Genomic DNA, 18,845 nt, shown 5'->3' on the forward strand with positions numbered 1-18,845 from the left:
GGATGATTTGTTATGATGCCAACAAATAGATTTTCTGGATCCGCCACTAATTAAATCCTCATATTTTGTGACGGTGGGAATAGCTCATAGGAGTACTTTCTAACGGGGGAGTAGTGCATCTGGTGATCTGTACTGAAACATTCGCAAATGCAGGATTAGATAGACGACGCACATGCGTCGTTGCTCATTATCCTCTGCCCATTGTTCTGTCTCTGGAAATGTGTTCTGAAGATCTCTGCACAGAAAGACGAGGATAAAACAAAAGAAGCAGACACCTATTGACATATTACTATTGAGCACTCGATAGGTTTGCTCCTGGAACACAGCACTATAATGTGATATCTGACCATTCATTACACTTGCTTGGAGTACTCCAGCAGTCCAGCTCGCCAAATGCTTGTTTAGATCGGGAGCAACTTGCTCTTGCTGCATAATGATTCCGGAGATTATTGCTACTGTGGCGCCACTTTGTTTGTAGACAAAACGTACGGGTGTTGCCTTTTCTTATCTCGCTTCGACGTTGAGGGCATGGAGAGTTGGAGACATTTGGTCAGCGCACTATTCTGCCGTTGTGAAGAAGTTGTTTGCTCTCACATGCTCTTGTTTTCTTTGTAGGGTCATCGAGATAAAAAGGTGTGGTACGAGTAATTTTTACTATTTCGTTGTGACGTACTCCTAGTTGAATTTCACCTAACTAATGCATAGTGCAGAAATGCACTAGAAGCTCCAGAAGATCTCAAGCAGAAGCAAGTATAGCGGATCATTGATGATTTGGAGGTTAGAGTTGATAGGGGTAAGTGATGAATTCGACATCACAGAGAGCAGAGTTTCCTATAACTCCGAAGCAAATATTACCCGAGAGTATCAAGCTAGGTCAGATGGATATGGAGTTCTTCTCTACAGCTGAAACCCTGCTTGAAAGGTAGCAGATCAGACCGACATTCTGCTGAAGTAGTGATTTTGAACTAATCACAACATTTTTTTTTACCTCCATTGTGCTTAAAGCAGTAACTGCGAAATGCAAACTGCTACAAAAGTAAAAGGTATTCTCAAGCTCCTGTTGCTCCCAATAATGTCTCAGAGAGTTACAGTACATGTGTTTGATTCTGTCATTCGCAGCTCACACTACAACATGGAGTTTGTTCTCGATCTGACTAAAGGAACCAAAGTCCCAAACAAGTAGGAGTACACATTACAGCAAAGCCCAGTTAATTTGAGCCCATAAAGACCGATGTCTATTGGACCACTAGTCATACTGGTATGGAAAAAGTATACTTTTCACTCCCTCAACTATTGTCCGAGTATGATTCATGTCCTCCAACCACAAAACCGGGTATCCTCCAATTATCAATACCGGAGTAAACAATATCCCTCGGTGGTTTTGGAGATAGTTTTAGCTGACATGGCGCCTACGTGGCGGTGTCCTACGTGGCATTAGAATAAAAAATTAAAAAATATGTGGGACCCATATGTCATTAAAAAAAGGATTATGGGACCCACTGACATATGGGACCCACATGTCATCATCCCTCTCCTTCCCTTCTTCCTCCTCCTCTCTTTCCTTCTCTCTCTCCCCCGGCCTTTCTCTTCTCAGGACGATGGCGGCGGTGGGGGCGACGGCGGCGGCTGTAGGGACGACGGCGGCGGGGAGCGGCAGCTGCTGTGGTGGTGGGGAGCGACGGCGGCGGCGGTCGGGAGTGGCAGCGGTGGCGGCAGCGGGGAGCAGTCGCGTGCTCGCGCGGCGCGGCAACGGCAGCGGAAACCTCTTCGGCCTCGCCGCGGCCTCCGCCTTGTCCACGTCCACGTCCACGGCCGCCGCCACAACGCCTCAGCGCATCTCCCACTACCTCGCGCACCATCCGAGAGCGACATGGGAGGCACTTTCCGCCGCCTTCCCCGCCGCTGACCACGTCGACGCCGTCCTCCTCTCCCTCACCAAGCACCGCCACTCCTCCTCCTCCCCGGAGCTCGTCGCGAGGAACGCGCTCACCTTCTTCTACTGGGCCACCTCCTTGTCGCCGTCGTCGTCGACCCCCACTCCCTCCTCGCCTACTGCCTCCTCGTCCACCTCCTCTCCCGCGCCGCCCTCGTCCGCCGCCGCTCCCGACTGCCGCCGCCGCCTCTCCCCACCGCTGTCGTCCCAAGAAGGGAAAGGCCGGGGGGAGAGAGAGACACGGGAGAGAGAGGGGGAGAAAGAAGAGAAGAAAAGGGAGGATGACATGTGGGTCCCACAATATATTTTTTTTAATGACATATGAGTCCCCACATATATTTTTATTTTTTTATCCTAATGCCACGTAAGCGCCACGTAGGATAAAGACTTGGTCAATACCGCCACGTAGGCACCACATCAGCCAAACCACCGAGGGATATTGTTTGCACCGGTTTTAATAGTTGGAGGAGTCGATATACCCGGTTTTATGGTTGGAGGACATGAATCATAATCGGGCGATAGTTGAGAGAGTCAAAGTATACTTTTTCCTACTGGTATTGATCCAATTGAAACTAAAGCCCAAACAGATCAAATCTTACGGATGACTAGGGGACCGCCTATTCATCACTCGGGTGTTTTGAGAAAAAATCACCCAGATTTTTTTCTTCCCTTGGATTTGCATCCAACGGACTACAAAATAAAATAACTAATACAAATTTACTTACACAATATTTTTATCAAAATTACAGTGCACTTACATGTCATATCAACTAAATTTACATATGTAATTTTAGTTATATAGGACTGTAATTTTATATTTGAAATAAAATAACTAATGTAAATTTACTTACACAATATTTTTATCAAAATTACAGTGCACTTACACGTCATATCAACTAAATTTACATATGTTATTTTAGTTATATAAGACTGTAATTAGAAAATAATAAGTACATATTTACTTACACATTATTTTTATCAAAATTACAGTGCATTTACATGTCAAATCAACTGAATTTAGTTATATAGGACTGTAATTTTATATTTTAAAGAAAATAATAAGTACATATTTACTTACACATTATTTTTTATCAAATGCATCGCGTGCTGCGGCGGTGCGGGTGCTGGCCACGGACCCGGATCCAAGCGGCGTCGTGTGTGCGATGTGATGTGAACGGGGAACGAGTGCGGGCGTGGTCGTGTGGGGCAGTGAGTGGACCGGGATTGGAGTTAGCAATCAGGGTTAGGCATGATGATGGGCTGCTGGGCTGTTCGTGGGCTTCTATGCCTTGTGCAAAGATCATGTGGCAAAAAAACGTCAAATGCCAGGAAAAAAATCACGCGGGAGATGTTTAGCAAAATCGCTAGCGCTAAGCCTCTCTTTTATTAGAGCCATACGAGAGCCCACAAACATGTACAACACCCTATCTTGTGTCCGTTCTCATGTCTGCTCACTCACTTTAGACTTTGTTGAAATGCTAGGTTCAATAATTCATTTAGTTATTAGTTACTAGCAGTACTATATTCACAAACAATTGCTGGATTAGTGACTGCAGTTCTGATCAGTAGTCAAGGCACATGAAGAGAGCATTACAAACAAAGTCACTGACTAAATTGTCTTAGCAGTGAAGAAATTGTTAATTTAACATTAGGTACCGAATAAACTGAAGCGATTCACATTGTGTGAGTAAAGCTGTACAAATATATAGAGTCAAAACTAATCGATTAGTCGTGAACTCGTGATAGGCATAAATGATATAGTAAGTGCAACGAGTATAGATTTATTCTTTCCGAATTAGATTTATGCAAATGGGAGGTGAAATGGAAAACTTTTAATGATCTTACATGCTTATGATGATGAAAATGTTGATTTGTCACCATGAATGGTGTAAGTGTGAAGATGATGCTTATGATCTCTATGCTTCATACTCACATGAGCTCGAACTGTTTCGCTATCTTTATAAAATTAAAGAAAAATGAAAATAGAGCAATTATCTTTTGTCCACCTAAAAAAATGCTCGGATCAAGAGTTACAGTTGCATTTTTCAGGTTGCTTATTCAGATACAAGTATATATAAGGTATAACACAATATTAATCAGACCATTGAATTATCATCCCTGGCTCCCTGCATGCCACCAGCGTGCACGTAAAGCTTCACGAATCACGACCCAATGCAACTTGATCATTAACTGATCATACTTCAGTTAGCTGCACTGGCACGTCGGCGCTTCTCGTCGCCGCGTGGACGCCGGCGAGCCGCCGGCCTTGCGCTCCTTGGCCGCCGCGAACACCCTGGCCGCCCACTGCGCGAAGTAGGCCTCGTCGTGGCCGATCTGGCGGTTCTTGTAGCAGCTGAGGATGTCCGGCGAGCCGGGGCACGGCTCGCCGTGGGGATCCCACCACGAGCCCTCGTGCCGCATCCCCGACCTGTCCGCGCCCCACCGGTACACGAACTGCCCGCCTCCCGCCCTCTCTCGCCACCCCTTGGGGTAGAACTCCATGATGCTGCTGTTCCTGTCCATGAACACCAGATTCGTCATCTGCGCCCCGTGCGACGAGATCAGCACGTCCGTCCCGCTCATCAACTTCACCTGCGAGAAAAAAACGGAGAGAAAACACGCGTGTTACATTACACTGCTCGTTCGTCCATGCGTGCATATGCATGGAGCGAGCTGGGGGTACGTACCTGGTCGCAGAAGGTCAGGTTGTCGGAGCGCGCCGTGGTGAGCGCGCAGCCGGCGACGCGCGCGCACTCGCTCTTGAAGACGCGCGTGACTGCGGCCTCGTCCTTGAACGCCCGCGCGCCCGTGCGGAACAGGATGGTGACGCGCACGGCGGCGGAGTCGGGGTCGGAGACGTCCGCCACCACGCCGCACTGCGCCCTGGCCTTGCACCGCATGAAGTCGAACGCCGCGAGAAGCCGCTCCCGGGTCATCCCGGCCATGTTCCGCCTGAACACCACCGCCTCCTCGAAGCACACGGGGACGTCGGACGCGTTGAACGTCTCGACAACCATTCCCACGCCGGTGGTCGCCTCGGCCAGCGACGTCAGCCACGGGCTCATCCCGAGCCTCACCTCGCCGTGGTGGAACAGCGCCCACCTCGCGGGCCTCGCCCTGCACCCGCTCCTCGCGTGCCACGACGCGAACGGGATGAGCGCCGAGATGCCGTGCCACAGGTTGCTGTGGTCGTACGCCGTCTCGGACACGTACGCGAGGCCCGGCCTGAGCTCCGCGCCGCCCGGGAGCGCGTCGCGCCACGCGAGCGCGTAGGCGTTCCTGGTGCCGTCACGGCGTGACGGCGCCGACATGCAGAGGAGGCGGCCGGCGGAGGCCGCGGACGGGAAGACGATGTTCTTGGCCTCGCCCTCCGGCTCCGACGTGTCGTCGAGCGTGCTGATGAACCACGTCTCGGCCCACTCCCGCGTGTCCTTCAGCGGGAGGAACGTGGCCGAGGCTCGCAGTCGGTCGACGTAGTCGTCGCCGCCGCCGCCGCCGGCGGACTGGCCACCGCACCGGAAGATCGGGGAGAAGAGGCCCAGCGTCTGGAACTGCAGGTAGAAGAACACCGCGAGAAGTAGAGGCGGGACGAGGCAGAGCGAACCCTTGACATGCTTCAGGTTACCTTCTCTGCTCTTCTTCATGGCTGTCGAGCTATAATTTCACACGACGACGCTCATTGTCTCGTGCAAATGGGCACGCCGTATGTATAGATTGATACACAGATCTCACTGCAGTGATTCTGCAATCTACGGAGGCCAAATCAGACGTTGACACTTGACATATATCATGTACAATTTACGTGTAAGTAGAGACGTGAATTGGAGTTACGACGACGAGCCATAGGATGTGTTGTTTTGATCTTTTCTGTGATATATAAATTTGCATGCACGCTATGTCGCTATGATATGCAGCCATCCAGGGTGATGATGTGTGGCTGCAGCCGCAAAAAATGTTCAGAGGGATCGAGTTGACCATGCATGGTACGAAATGGAGAAGACACTCTACATGTAAGAAATGCGCATAGGGAATCTGAATTACGAAAGAGTTTGGTCTAGTTGATGAAAAGTCAGACCGGGTTATCCGTGAACACTGAGTAGGAGCAAAGCAAAGTTGCAAGTACTAAGCTAGGGTGAGGCAGTGAGTCACATATGGTCTGATTCTATCTAGTACAATTAATGAGCACATCAATCACGTAGGAGTATTAAACTAAGCATACATTTCAAAGCATTGTGCTGTATGCATGCACCAACTTGAACAGTTGAGCTGATAGGAAAATATATAGAGAGGTTAACAGGGTAGGGACATGAACATGAAAAGAGATACTATGTTTTTTCTTGACTAAAATCATTTTTAGTCATGGATTATCTTTGGCACGTATTGAGTTCCATGCCAAAAAGAGTAGAAGAAAAAGGCTTGGCCGGCAATGAGAATAGCCGGACACACTATAGTTCAGCACGACGTACGTTTTCAGAGGAGTACCGTAAATTTCCTTAGGAGGCAAGTGACTGACTCGACTACCCTCGAAGGCTCCAATTAAATGACATGAAACAGTGACAGTCTGGTAACGAATATATGGAGTAGTTTTTACTCGTGTACCCTTTTGCATGCTGTAAATTAAAGTATCAAGTTCCAAAAGCTGGCGAAATTACTCACATTTTGTAAAATAAGTGGACACTTTAGCTGTCCAGATAATTTCAAAAGAACTGGAAACTATTTAAGATGGAAGTCTTTGTTCTGGCGTTTAGCTTGCGGGGTTAGTGGCCGGCCAGCTACAAAGTCGAGAGCTTTTGGGCAGGACGTCAAAGGCGCCGGCACTAACCACAGAAAACATGGCGTAGCGTCGGTGCAGCTAGGGATGGCCAAAGTCAGGTGGTAGCATAGCATGTCACAGATGCACCAGATGTCATGTTGGTGATGTGTATCAGCTTAAGATAGCCCCTTTTCTAGTTAATTATACCTTTATTCTAGAACAATGGCATAGATCCATGATGAAATACTTTAAAACTCCCTTTCTAGCAAATTATACCTTCATTACAACAAGGGCATATAGATCCATGATGAAGTACGTTAAAAGTTTAGAGAAGTGAATTTTGTGATATGAGGTTGAAAACCTCTGCCAACAAAATTAGTCTCAATAGACTGGAAAGAAACAAGATGAATCATGCACAGGGAAATGGCACACGATATTTTATCAACATTAATTGAAACAATTTGCTACGTACGCATAGATTAGCAACCCAGGAGCTAAGGGGATCATGATATTTACAAAATTTACAGAACCGGCCTTCTAATGGCCGGTTTATCAGCATCACCAGATAAAAACTACATCATACCCATGTCAAACGCTTATTTGATTTGACAGAAACCCAGGTTATTATCCTCAGCTCAGAGACACCACCTGATGGAGCCTTTTAACTGGCATCAGACCAACCTCTGCGAGAAAAATATGCACCATTCCAATCAGGAGCTGTACATCAGGTCGGGTCAGAATGCCGTACAGAGGTTGCTCTTCAAGTTTGAAGAGCATTCCTGCTGTATGGGAATGGCTGGGTTACACAGCCGACTCCTTTTTGGCTCTGATATCCTAACATTCGTTATTGCTGCTGTCAGTGCATCAACTATACCACATTCATCCTGATCTGCTGATCTCTGACTTGATGAATCTGAAGATATTGACTCGCAATGTAACCTAATTCTGTCCCATGTAATTCTGGGTGCTACGATATTGTTAGTAATACTCAAATTAGCAGTTACAGCCTTCAAAGGGCACTCTGTGTAGAACACGACCCATGGGTGACCTGAAAAATAGCATTATTATTAAATAATGACAATGTAAACGCAAAATCCAATAAAACTGCAATGCAAGATGAGAAACTGCTTGCACTTACTAAGAACTTCGTCAGCAGTAATTCTGGATGGTACATCTCGGTTCAACATTCGACTAATAAGATCCCGTGCAAGAGATGATATTGATTCCCATGGTCCACTGTGGAAATCAAGTTCAACTGTCTTTATAGCCTCAAAGACAGCATCTAGTGAACCCCCTTGAAATGGAAGGGAACCATGCAGCAGTACATGGAGTAGCACACCAGCTCCCCATACGTCTACTTTCTCAGAGTAGCATCCAGACAAAACCTCAGGCGCCACATAAGCTGGGCTACCAGCAATGCCAGACAATTTTTGACCTGCTCAATTAAGACCAAAAATATCAGCTCACGCATAAAATGAAAATTGTCTAATCTACTAGGCCAGACTAAGCTGAGTGCATTCACAAAACTTTTGTGTTGTTTGGAAAGGAAGTGTAAAAATCAAAATTCAACTAACATATAAGCATGATTGAAAGAATAGAGTCCAAGTAAATCAACAGCGCATCTAATCGAAATACAGATTAGAGGTGGATTTGGACTATTACAGGCCTAGAACCAAAGATACAGCAGAGTTAGCTTAAAAAAAAAGGTATGACTGATCTTGCAACAGAGATCAAATAAAGCTTCACTTCTCTTAGCAATTGATGTCAATTCATGACATAAAAGATACAACTTGCACTCACTTCTAGATATTTCCTATGAGAACGTGCTCCACTATGTGAAACATTAAATCAGTAAACAGCACCAGATTAAACAGGACTACTATCAAAGAATTAACCACTGCCAACTTAACAGGAGAAGGTAAGGTAGCTCATATCATGAAGGAAAATTTAATTATTCATGAGTATGAATTAGATAACCAGACCAAGTAGTGCACTTAGCTCTTTAACTCTGTTTAGTGTGTAAACCGGCTGATCACTAAAGTCATAAATGCCCTGTTTAGTGTGTACACCGGCTGATCACTAAAGTCATAAATGCCCAAGGACACTACATTGAGCCTCAGACCGGCCAAATATCAATTCGCACAAGAATTCCTTAAGAATTGGCACACAATTTCAAGGACCATTTCCATTAGCACATGTTTTGAACTTTTAAATCCATGCAAACTATTAAAACTAATTAGCTATGACACTCCCAAGCAAAAACCCAATAGCAAGTATGACTCACCAATTTTAATTCTTTTAGCATACCTATCAAATGGAGATGACATGTGAACGGACACTGCTACCAACTCAAGACTCCAAAACACACAGCTTGCACTCGTTTGTATCCCGAAAGAACAAATTTCTTCTTGTGGGGTACCACACAGAACACTGAATCAGTCGCCAATGACAAGTTAAACAGGACTCCAGAAATGAGGGACCTCATAACTTTGTAAACTTGAGTTAGCCTAATTTATTTGTTACATGATCAAACCAAGAAGATCCAGGCTAACAATGCTTGCTTAAATTCTTAAACTCATAAGGGTATGACAACTCCCAACATATTAACATCACATTTAGCTGATATGCATGGCCAGTAGATATGAGAAACCTGCAAAAATACTAGTGATCATGGTAAAAGAGTAGTGGTCAAGATTTAATAAGTTGGAATTGTGGTGGAAACCTGGCACCCACCTCTAAATCACAATAACACAACAAAATATTACATGTTAGATGCAGTTTAACTAAAACGTTGTCCATGCTAACTTTGTGATACCATCTTTTAATCTATAATTCAATGCTAGAATTCCAGTTGATCTTCAACTACCTTTGGGTAACTTTTGTTTCTGATGACAACAAAAAATGCATTTTGGTGCAGGCACATTTTTTGTTTCCTCATAACTTAGACAACTCGAGGCATCCCAGCATAAGATTATCCTCAAAGAGCGCATCTCAACATTGTAGAGCCTCAAATTCAGTATCAGTGTCACTAACACTATCAATCTAAGATGAAGAAAAAAAAATTACCGTCGGCAACTCGTGCGGCAAGTCCAAAATCTGCGAGCTTTATCTTTCCTGCCTTGGTGAGCAGTATATTCTCCGGCTTAATGTCCCTGTGAACGACGCCCATCTCGTGGCAGTACTTGACCACGGACATTAGATCTTTGATCACAATGGCGGCGCGCTGCTCGGAGAACTTGCCCTCCCTCGCCATCTCGTCGAGCAGGCGGCCGCCGCCGCAGAGCTCCATGACGAGGTAGAACTTGTCGGCGTCCTCGAAGACGGCCTTGAGCGTGACGATGCCGGGGTGGCCCGAGAGGTGCTGCATGATCTCCACCTCCCGGTGGACGGTCTCCTCCCCGTTCTTGGGGAGCGCCTTGCAGGCGAACTCCTCGCCGCCAACCTTGGCGCGGCAGATCCGGACGGAGCCGAACTTGCCCTGGCCGATCTCGGCGCCGAGCTCGTACTCGCTCTCGAGCCGCTTCTTCCGCCCCATCCGGGTGGCGGACTCGATGCACCCCAGCTTCCGCTTCAGCCCCCTGCTGGGGCTCTCCGGCGCGGCCCGGCCGCTCGCGGGGGGCGCCGTCTGGACCACGCCCCCGCCTCCGCCCCGGCCGGAGGCGTCATCGGAGGAGGGATCCTTCTTCTTCTTCTCCGGGCGAGGCTTGGGCTCGCGGCAGGCGCGCTTGCGGGCGACGGTGGTGGGCTCGTGGGAGGATCCGACGAGGGAGCACGCGGAGCGCGCGCCCTTGCGCTTCCGCGGCAGCGACGACTCCATGGACTCCCACCCCCCCCCCCCCCACCCCGGGCGATCAGGCGGCGTGCTTGCGCCGCTTGCGGGTCATGGGGATGCGGATCGGGAGGGGAGGGGAGGGTTGGTGGCGGTGGTTTGGGGCGGGGGAGGGGAGGGGCTCGAGGGAGGAAAGGGAGGAAAGAAAGCCAAAGCGTTGGGGAGCGGAGAGGAGATGAGGAGGAGGAGGACGGGGGCGGTGGTGGTGGGGTGGTGGCCCTGCCTTTGTTGGACTCGTGTCGCGTGCGTTCGCGTCGCGTCTCTTCTTGGAGAGCACGGGGGGTGTGGAAGCAGGTCGGCGTTAGTAATTGTGTCGGGTGGTGGCCCTGATGGGCGTGCGGTGAAATCACGCGACCTTGGGTGGGCTGGTGGCGCGACGTTTCCAGGCCGTCCGCGTCGCGGGTTGCGGCCTGCGGTCGACGGGGTTTCGATGGGAGATTTCGTTGGGGGGTGGGTGGGTTGAGATTTTTCCTAACGAAATCTAGCTCCCATTCGCGTGTGGTGATTGGTGATTATTTTGTTGCCAGTTGCCACGTGTTCGCTCCACGGTTTTCCTGAGCTAAATTTCGGGGTCGAATAATACTACTTCCTCTATTTCACTCCATTTCAAAATATTGGACATATTTAGTTCTGTTACCTAAAACGTTAATTAATTGACGTTTGTTTTTCTAATATATCAATTATGTAACATAATAAAATTATAAGTATACAAAAGTATCTTTTTATGCGAATCTAATAAGGAAAAAGTTAGAATTACCCTTTAAACTATTATGTTTGACCGGATCACCCTCCTAAGCTACAAAACCAGAAATTTTAAATCCTAAACTCTTCAGCCCAGATAAATTATCCCCTTCACTCAATCTAAATCGGTTTTGGTTCTAGGTGGCACACACGTGACAGTCTAGTTAGAAAAAAAATCCGTGGGACCCGATCGCCAGTGCTTTTCTTATATTTATCCCCTCCCCAGCTTGACCCTAGTAGGCAACATCGCAACGAAGACGACATCGAGGGGGGCCTCAGCCGCAAGCACGAAATGGAGCAAAGGGAGTCGGACGGACAACGTTTGGTAGCGGGCGATAACCAAGCAGTCCCTCAGGCAGCATGACGGATGTTGAGGAAACTAGCAAGAGGAGTGAGCACGATGATGTGAAGCTTAAGTTCGAGCTCCAGATTCACCGCCATCGCCGTCTTCTAGATACCATCGTTGCTTTCATGAGCATAGTGTAGTTGCTTGAGCTCGAGCTCGGTCTCCTGGAACCGTGGAAGTAGCCACACTTGGTGAGCACCTTGAGCCTACCTTCCTGTCTCATGCATAAGTCACCTCGTCGGAGTCTCTACTGTCTCTCGAGTTTGATCTGATGGAAGAGGGGAAGATAAGTGGCGGCGGCTGACTCGTCTTACTAAAACTTGTTTCGCCTGCCGAAATCAATCTGGTGGAAAAGGGGAAGATTGAAGAGGAGTGGAGGCGAGTGAGCCCTCCTCGCCGTCGTTGCATGCTGGGTGCGAGCACTTGTCTCTCCCCTCCCAAATTTGCCTGTAATGGCACAGATGAACGTAGATTTGGAAACTCGGTCTTAGAGGCGGCAGCGCTGGGCGAGCTGGGATGCAGCAGGAGGCGAAGAGCGACGACGGAGGAAGAGAGGGGAGGGGAATCACTTACAGGTGGGGCCTATTGTTTTTTGGTTGATTGAACTGGCATGTAAGATCAAAACGCACCGGATTTAGTAAGGGGGATGATTTGTCTAGTTTAAAGAATTGATGTTATATAATATCTAGTATTTAGATTTAGGTAATAATTCAAACAGAGGCTAGAGCTAAATTATGTAAAAAGGTGGCTAAATTCTTACTGTAAAACACGGACACCTAAATAGTACATAGATAAGTATAGATACTTAGGGACATATGTGATAAAAGGAAAACCAATGAAAACCGGTTCTAAAAGTTTTATAAATTAAAAGAAAATGTTAAATATAGATGTTGGCACGAAAATACATTCTTACTCTAAACTTTAAACTAAATTTTATTTGGAAGTAAACAAAATATAAAATTTGGGTGAATAGTGTTAATTTTATATTTTTGTCCTATCAAATAAAGTTGAGTTTGAAATTGAGATTTAATGGTTGTGTTCGGCAAAGTTGAGTTTGAAATTGAGATTTAATGGTTGTGTTCGGCAACGCTGCATCACAGCTGCAGCCGTTGCTCTGTAAATCAATAATAGAAACACTGTTCAAGCTGCTGCAGTCCAGCTGCAGTATCCAGCTTCTGAACAGAGCAAATATGAATGTATTCCTTGCCTATATCGTTATTATTTTTCTCATAAATTTAGAGAATTTTCAGGTATGCCTTTCATGGATTTTCATTTTCTAAATGTTTTTCATTGTATATCATTCTATTCATTTCCTACTCCCTCTGTTCTATAAAAAGCGAATCTAAAACTGGATGAGTACTATGAATCTAACATATGTATGTCTAGATTCATATATTCGGTAGTAGGTTGGTTTTTATGGGACGGAGGGAGCTGAAATTTTTACAATTTGGTCCTTTTTGAAAACTTATTTTACAAATAGACCCCTGGGAAAACTTAAACCGGAATTAGTCCTTTTTGGGGCGCCAGAGTGGCTGGCGCCGTACCCCAACATGGCGGCGCCAGCCACACTGGCGCCGTGCCCGTGCCACCGTGGCGGCGCCAGCCACACTTGCATTTGTCAAAGTTACTTCCATTTGCACCCTAGACCCTAACGTATATCTTTTCACGCTTTCAGTAGAGAGAGCTCCTCAGGAGTGTGAATGAAATGGGGCATGCCCTCCAAGCTCCGAGGGGTGGTGAGGACACGGAGAACACGCTCCGCAATGTTTTAGAGGTAAAATTTATTTAGCACTTTGCATTACTTGAGTTATGCCTAACAAACTTCTTTTTTTTTTGAAATGCAGAAAGTTCGTCAAAGGTGCCAGAAACTTGCAGCAAGATTAGGTTGCAGGTCGGTTAGATTGGACGACGTGTACCAACCGGGGAGACTACCACCACCACTACCTCAATCCGCGCGTCCAAGTACTGCTCGACACTCTATCAGGATAGAAGAGCGTGAAGGAGTTGGTGGCTCGTCGTCGTCACGCATTAAGCAAGGGAGGGGAAAGGGGAAGGCGCCGGCTCCACCTAGCGACGACGATGACGATGAGGACGAGGAGGATGAGGACTACGTCGTACCAGACGCCGAGGAGATAGACATGTCACAGCTTCCCGACGCGCCTCAGGGGACGCAACCCACGCAATACAACTTGCGATCCACTCGGACAGCGAAAAAGAGGTAAAATGAGCTTACCATTCTCAAATGTTATTTGATTTCCCTTATTTTGTTTTTAAAATGTTTTAAACATTGGATTTTCAAATGTAGGTACACTCCGGGCTCGCAAGCAATTCGGCGCCAACGGAAGAAGTAATTTGTATGAAGTTAATCTATTGGTTGGTAGTATGACATATGTGGTGCACTATGTGATATAAAATGTGATGGACTATGTGAGGACTATGTGATGGACTTTTGACATTGTTTCATGTGTGGAATATAGGATGGACTTTTTGCATTGTTTGATGTGTGGGATATGTGATGGACTTTTGGCATTGTTTGATGTGTGGAATATGTGATGGACTATCTGAGGACTATGTGATGGACTTTTGGCATTGTGATTTGTGCAATTGGAACCTGTTTTAGTCTGTACGAATCTGTGAATTGTGATTTGAATTGCGAACTGTGAATTGGTACATTTGTGCAATATGGATCTTCAATTTGCAGGGAGGCAGAGGGCGGCGCCAACCACCCTGGCGCCGAGGTTGGGAAGGGCGGCGCCAGCCAGTGCCGCGAGGCAGAAGGGTTTCGGGCTGGGGGAAGGCGGCGCCAGCTACCCTGGCGCCGTGGTCCATGAGGGCGGCGCCAGCCGAGGTCCGGAGGCAGAAGGGCTTCGATGGGGGCAGGAGGGGGGCGCCAGCCACCCTGGCGCCGCGGTCGGGGGGGGGGGCGCCAGCCGTTGCCTGGAGGCAGAATAGACTTGGCGAAAATTTTGGGGGGGGGGAAGTTGGTGGGGCCCGCAGAGGAGGGGCGCGCCAGCCATGCTGGCGCCGTGGTATGAGGGGCGGCGCCACTTTGGCTGGCGCCCCCTTCGGCCTAGTCAGCACCTCCACGACAGCCCTATTGCCACGGTGGCACGGGCACGGCGCCAGTGTGGCTGGCGCCGCCATGTTGGGGTACGGCGCCAGCCACTCTGGCGTCCCAAAAAGGACCATTTCCGGTTTAAGTTTTCCCAGGGGTTTATTTGTAAAATAAGTTTTCAAAAAGGACCAAAATGTAAAAATTTCATACGGAGGGAGTATATATCATATAGGAGTACTACTTTGGCAGTTCGGCCCAAACCTCGCGCCGCACTGCCGCCGCCGCCAAAGCCGCAAGCCAAAAGGGGAACACCCGCCGCAAAACCCCCAAACCTCTCGCCGTTCTCTTCCCCCATGTCTCCCTCCGCGCCGCCGTCCGCCCTCCGCCTCCGGGGGCTTCCCAAGGCTTCGCTGCCGGCCTCCTCCTCTTTCCCGCCCTCCGCTCGCTTCCCCCACCACCTCTCCATGTCCGCCTCCTCGTCTCGCCGCCCTCCGCCCCTCGCCGCAACGGCGGCGGCCGCCGGGACCGGGAGTGGCGCCTCCCCATCCCTCCTCGCAGCCGACCCGGGCCACCGCGACGCCGTCCTCCTCGCCGCTCGCGGCGCCATGGCGAACTGCCTCGGCGAGACCAGCCTCCACCTCGCCGTCCCCGGGCTCCGGCTCGCGGCCAAGGGCAAGGTGAGCAAAAAAAAAAAAAAAAACCATTGGCCTGTGTTGCCCCACTGATTCTCCGATTGGACTAGGGAGTGACCGATTGCGTTTCTGGGTGAAGGTGAGGGACGTGTACGAGAGCGGGGAGCATCTGGTGCTGGTCACCACCGACCGGCAGAGCGCGTTCGATCGCGTCCTGGCTTCCATCCCTTTCAAGGGGCAGGTATATACTCCTTATCTGTCGTTATTCAGTGCCAATGTTGACAAGCGTTTGTTCAGTTTCCATGTCGATGATATTTTGGTGATAGGCTGCACTGCCTGGATTTTTAGCCCTTGTTGTTGTTTCATGCAACTGCAGTATTTGCCAGTAATGGTTTGCAAGTAATAATCAACTGAGAATATGAGAAGGGTCTGTTCTTAGTCATGCCTAGAATTTTGTCAATTGTTAATCTAGCTGTTTATTCCCCTGTTGATTGTACAAGCAGAATGTATGTTGGAACTAGCGATTATCGCTTGCATGGTCGATCATTTTGATGTGCTTTCATCTGGTTGAATATAGGTGCTCAACGAAACAAGCCTTTGGTGGTTCGATAGGACCCGTCATATCACTCCAAATGCAGTAGTTTCTTCTCCTGATAAGAATGTGACAATTGCAAAAAGGTGCTCAGTTTTTCCAGTTGAATTTGTTGGTGAGACCTAAGGCTTGCTGCATTTACTGATTATTTCTCCTACTGCTTTGCAATCATATCCCTCAGAATTTTGTTGGCTGTGTTGATCAATTAGTTCTTTGTTTTCGTGATTCTTATGAATCTTGTCTATCATCCTTTTTTTTTAAAAAAAAAAATCTTATGGAGAACTGTTATCTGTGTTGATCAATTAGCTTTATTTTCATGCTTTTTTTTCAGTGAGGGGATATGTTACTGGAAGCACTGATACATCTTTGTGGACTGTTTATAACAAAGGTGCGAGGAACTATTGTGGAAATGTTCTACGTGATGGTATGCTGAACCAACAAACATCCAAATTGGATTTTTTTTCTTTACTTACAGTGAGTGGCCTCTTATATGCAGGAATGGTAAAGAATCAGAAGCTATCTGCAAATATACTTACACCAACAACTAAAGCTGCAGATCATGATGTTCCTGTCACTCCTGAAGAGGTCTTTACTCTCCTTCACTTTTATGTCAACATAATCTTAACAGTCTAACTCCATAATGATTCCCCTCAAAATAGACACTAGCTTATATAGGGAAGGGGATAAACAGATGCTCTTGGTAGTCTAACATTGGAATTACATTGGTGTATTGGAGAAAGGTGGAAAATTAACGATGGCACTAGTTGAAGCCTGTCATTCTGGAGTCACAAAAGTTACCGTACTGTCTTTAGTCAGTTATTGAAGTTTCTCCTTTGCTTATAAGTCTAATTATCACAGTTGGCAGTAATCTAGAAGTCCTTGAATGATTCATGGATCTCATTTTCCTTTTTATGAGCTATTTTAGTTGCACTTTGTGCCTCCTTGGTGTTTATTCTTCAGCATGTAAATGCTACCGTATTTATTCATCGCCTCCAAAGAGGTCATGACATTGCATTCTGCAGATTATCAATTCAGGACTAATGTCAAAGGAAGATTTTGATGAAGCAAGAAGCAAAGCCTTAAGCTTATTTGCATATGGGCAGGTGATTAATTCTCATATCTTCTGGTTCTTGTAAGGTGTCAGTTGCATGCCTAATAATCTTCTATAGCAATGTCACTGGCAATGTTAACATTGGACCTGGAACATCTCAAATTTAGCCTTGATATGCCTTTTTATTTAAATCTCTGCAGGAAGTGGCCTTAGAGAATGGACTGATTCTAGTTGACACAAAGTATGAGTTTGGAAAAACAGCTGATGGGACAATCATGTTGATTGATGAGGTTACATCTTCTTACATGATTTTATCCTTGTGATATGTTCTGCCTTCAAATTTTATGCCTGTCGGTCTCAGGAAACAGAAAGAGCATGGCTGATCCAACCTTAGATAACTATGCCTGACTAGCAACTTGTGCTAGCTGTGCTCACTGTTTCTCTCTATAAACGTAACATGCTCGTCATGACATCACTTTAGTGTGTTATTGTGTTGGAACTACCCTTACATAAGTACATGTTTTGTTTTCATATTTGGTAAGTGATTTTTGCACAAAAACCAAGCCAAGGGATTTTTGTGCTGGGGCTTGTTCTAAGGGTTTGAGTTACCATTTCGCCAACCGGTTCCCATTCCCAGAAATATAGTTTCTAGGATTTTTTTATTTTTTTAAAAAAATGTTGCATGTCTTAATCTCTTTGATAATTTCTAATATATTTAATGATGATTTCTAACAGAATTCCAAATTTCCTCTTTTTGACAAGCAGGTACACACTCCTGACTCCAGCAGATATTGGATTGCTGATTCTTACGAAGAGAGATTCAGTTCTGGTCTTGAGCCTGAAAATGTTGACAAGGTAGACTGCTCCTGAAACTATACATGTGGCAGCGTTATGCCTTAAACTTATTATGCTTTTAATTTACAATGGAATTGCTGAAGATGTGATTTTATTTTCACCAGGAGTTCTTAAGACTCTGGTTCAAGAACAATTGCAATCCATACGAAGATGCGGTATACCATTTTTCCTTAAACCACTTAAGCATTTTCCATAGTAAGCAAATGTTGATAATTAGTGAAATATGAGATGTCCATGAATAGGTCCACGTATAAATTCCATGTCCATTGACTGCATGTTTGTTTGTCTTTTGAAGGCTCTTTGTTTTTGTGAAAACTCATTTCATGTTTATCTGTTACTTTAAAATACTCAGGTTCTGCCTGAAGCTCCAGAAGAACTAGTTTGTGAACTAGCTTGGCGGTATGTCTATTTCTCTGAGTTTGTTCTAGTACTTCTCATTTCAGAGCATGTTCAACCAACAACTTTATGTGCTTCTCTATGTACATGAATCTCGTACAAACATGATATCATATTGGTTGAATTATAGTTTGCTTAAATATCCACCACAGGTACATTTTCCTGTTTGAGACAATTACAAACACAAAGTTCGAGATCCCCAAAACTCAGGTATGTGACGACAGTTTGGTGAATTTGCTGTAACTGACAACCATATACTTAAAACATTTTTGTTAAATGCAGGAGCCGATTCACGAAAGAATATCAAGGAATGTTGCACAAGCCTTGCAGAACCTTTGATTGTGGATAAGGAAGAGGATTTCCAGAACAAAAACTTGCTTGCTGATGAGAATAAGAGGTGCACTTCTGGACTTCTGGTACCGGCATTACTAATAATAATATCAGCGTACGTTCATGCCGTCTATCATTCAAAGTATACGTGTGCTCCGAGATGTAATATGGTTGGAAACAACTATAGCCAGAATCGCCTGGCAATACTCTCTGCCCTTAATAGTTTCCCTGTTGTGAGGGTCAGTGAGTGATAGAGCGCCATACACGGTATGCATGATTGCGTGCTAATATTTTTTTCACCCTGTGATGTAACATTTTCTGGGGTTCACATC

The 18,845-nt window shown here is 46.5% G+C and overlaps 3 protein-coding genes and 1 long non-coding RNA gene across 4 annotated transcripts; 2 read left to right on the forward strand and 2 right to left on the reverse strand.

The window, feature by feature from the left end:
• Positions 1–3,867: 3,867 nt before the first annotated feature.
• LOC4347316 (uncharacterized) lies at positions 3,868–5,663 on the reverse strand. Its single transcript, XM_015755935.3, has 2 exons — positions 4,621–5,663; positions 3,868–4,525 (listed from the first exon to the last, which is right to left on the reverse strand). Exons 1-2 carry the CDS (start codon positions 5,575–5,577, stop codon positions 4,139–4,141), a joined length of 1,344 nt encoding a protein of 447 aa, XP_015611421.1. The 5' UTR covers positions 5,578–5,663; the 3' UTR covers positions 3,868–4,138.
• A 1,435-nt stretch (positions 5,664–7,098) lies between these two features.
• On the reverse strand, positions 7,099–10,621 carry LOC4347317 (serine/threonine-protein kinase PEPKR2). Its single transcript, XM_015756223.3, has 3 exons — positions 9,753–10,621; positions 7,825–8,121; positions 7,099–7,734 (listed from the first exon to the last, which is right to left on the reverse strand). The coding sequence occupies exons 1-3, from the start codon at positions 10,501–10,503 to the stop codon at positions 7,421–7,423; spliced, it is 1,362 nt and encodes a 453-aa protein (XP_015611709.1). The 5' UTR covers positions 10,504–10,621; the 3' UTR covers positions 7,099–7,420.
• A 2,889-nt stretch (positions 10,622–13,510) lies between these two features.
• LOC112936352 (uncharacterized) lies at positions 13,511–14,094 on the forward strand. Its single transcript, XR_010735280.1, has 2 exons — positions 13,511–13,820; positions 13,908–14,094. It is a non-coding gene; the product is annotated as an uncharacterized lncRNA (long non-coding RNA).
• Positions 14,095–14,909: 815 nt separating this feature from the next.
• LOC4347318 (phosphoribosylaminoimidazole-succinocarboxamide synthase, chloroplastic) lies at positions 14,910–18,841 on the forward strand. Its single transcript, XM_015756224.3, has 12 exons — positions 14,910–15,334; positions 15,429–15,530; positions 15,867–15,996; positions 16,213–16,305; positions 16,378–16,466; positions 16,904–16,984; positions 17,133–17,222; positions 17,698–17,787; positions 17,892–17,942; positions 18,140–18,186; positions 18,336–18,393; positions 18,466–18,841. The coding sequence occupies exons 1-12, from the start codon at positions 15,011–15,013 to the stop codon at positions 18,520–18,522; spliced, it is 1,212 nt and encodes a 403-aa protein (XP_015611710.1). The 5' UTR covers positions 14,910–15,010; the 3' UTR covers positions 18,523–18,841.
• Positions 18,842–18,845: the final 4 nt, after the last annotated feature.

This window comes from Oryza sativa, chromosome 9 (assembly GCF_034140825.1).
Source record: "Oryza sativa Japonica Group chromosome 9, ASM3414082v1".
Lineage (NCBI taxonomy): Eukaryota > Viridiplantae > Streptophyta > Magnoliopsida > Poales > Poaceae > Oryza > Oryza sativa.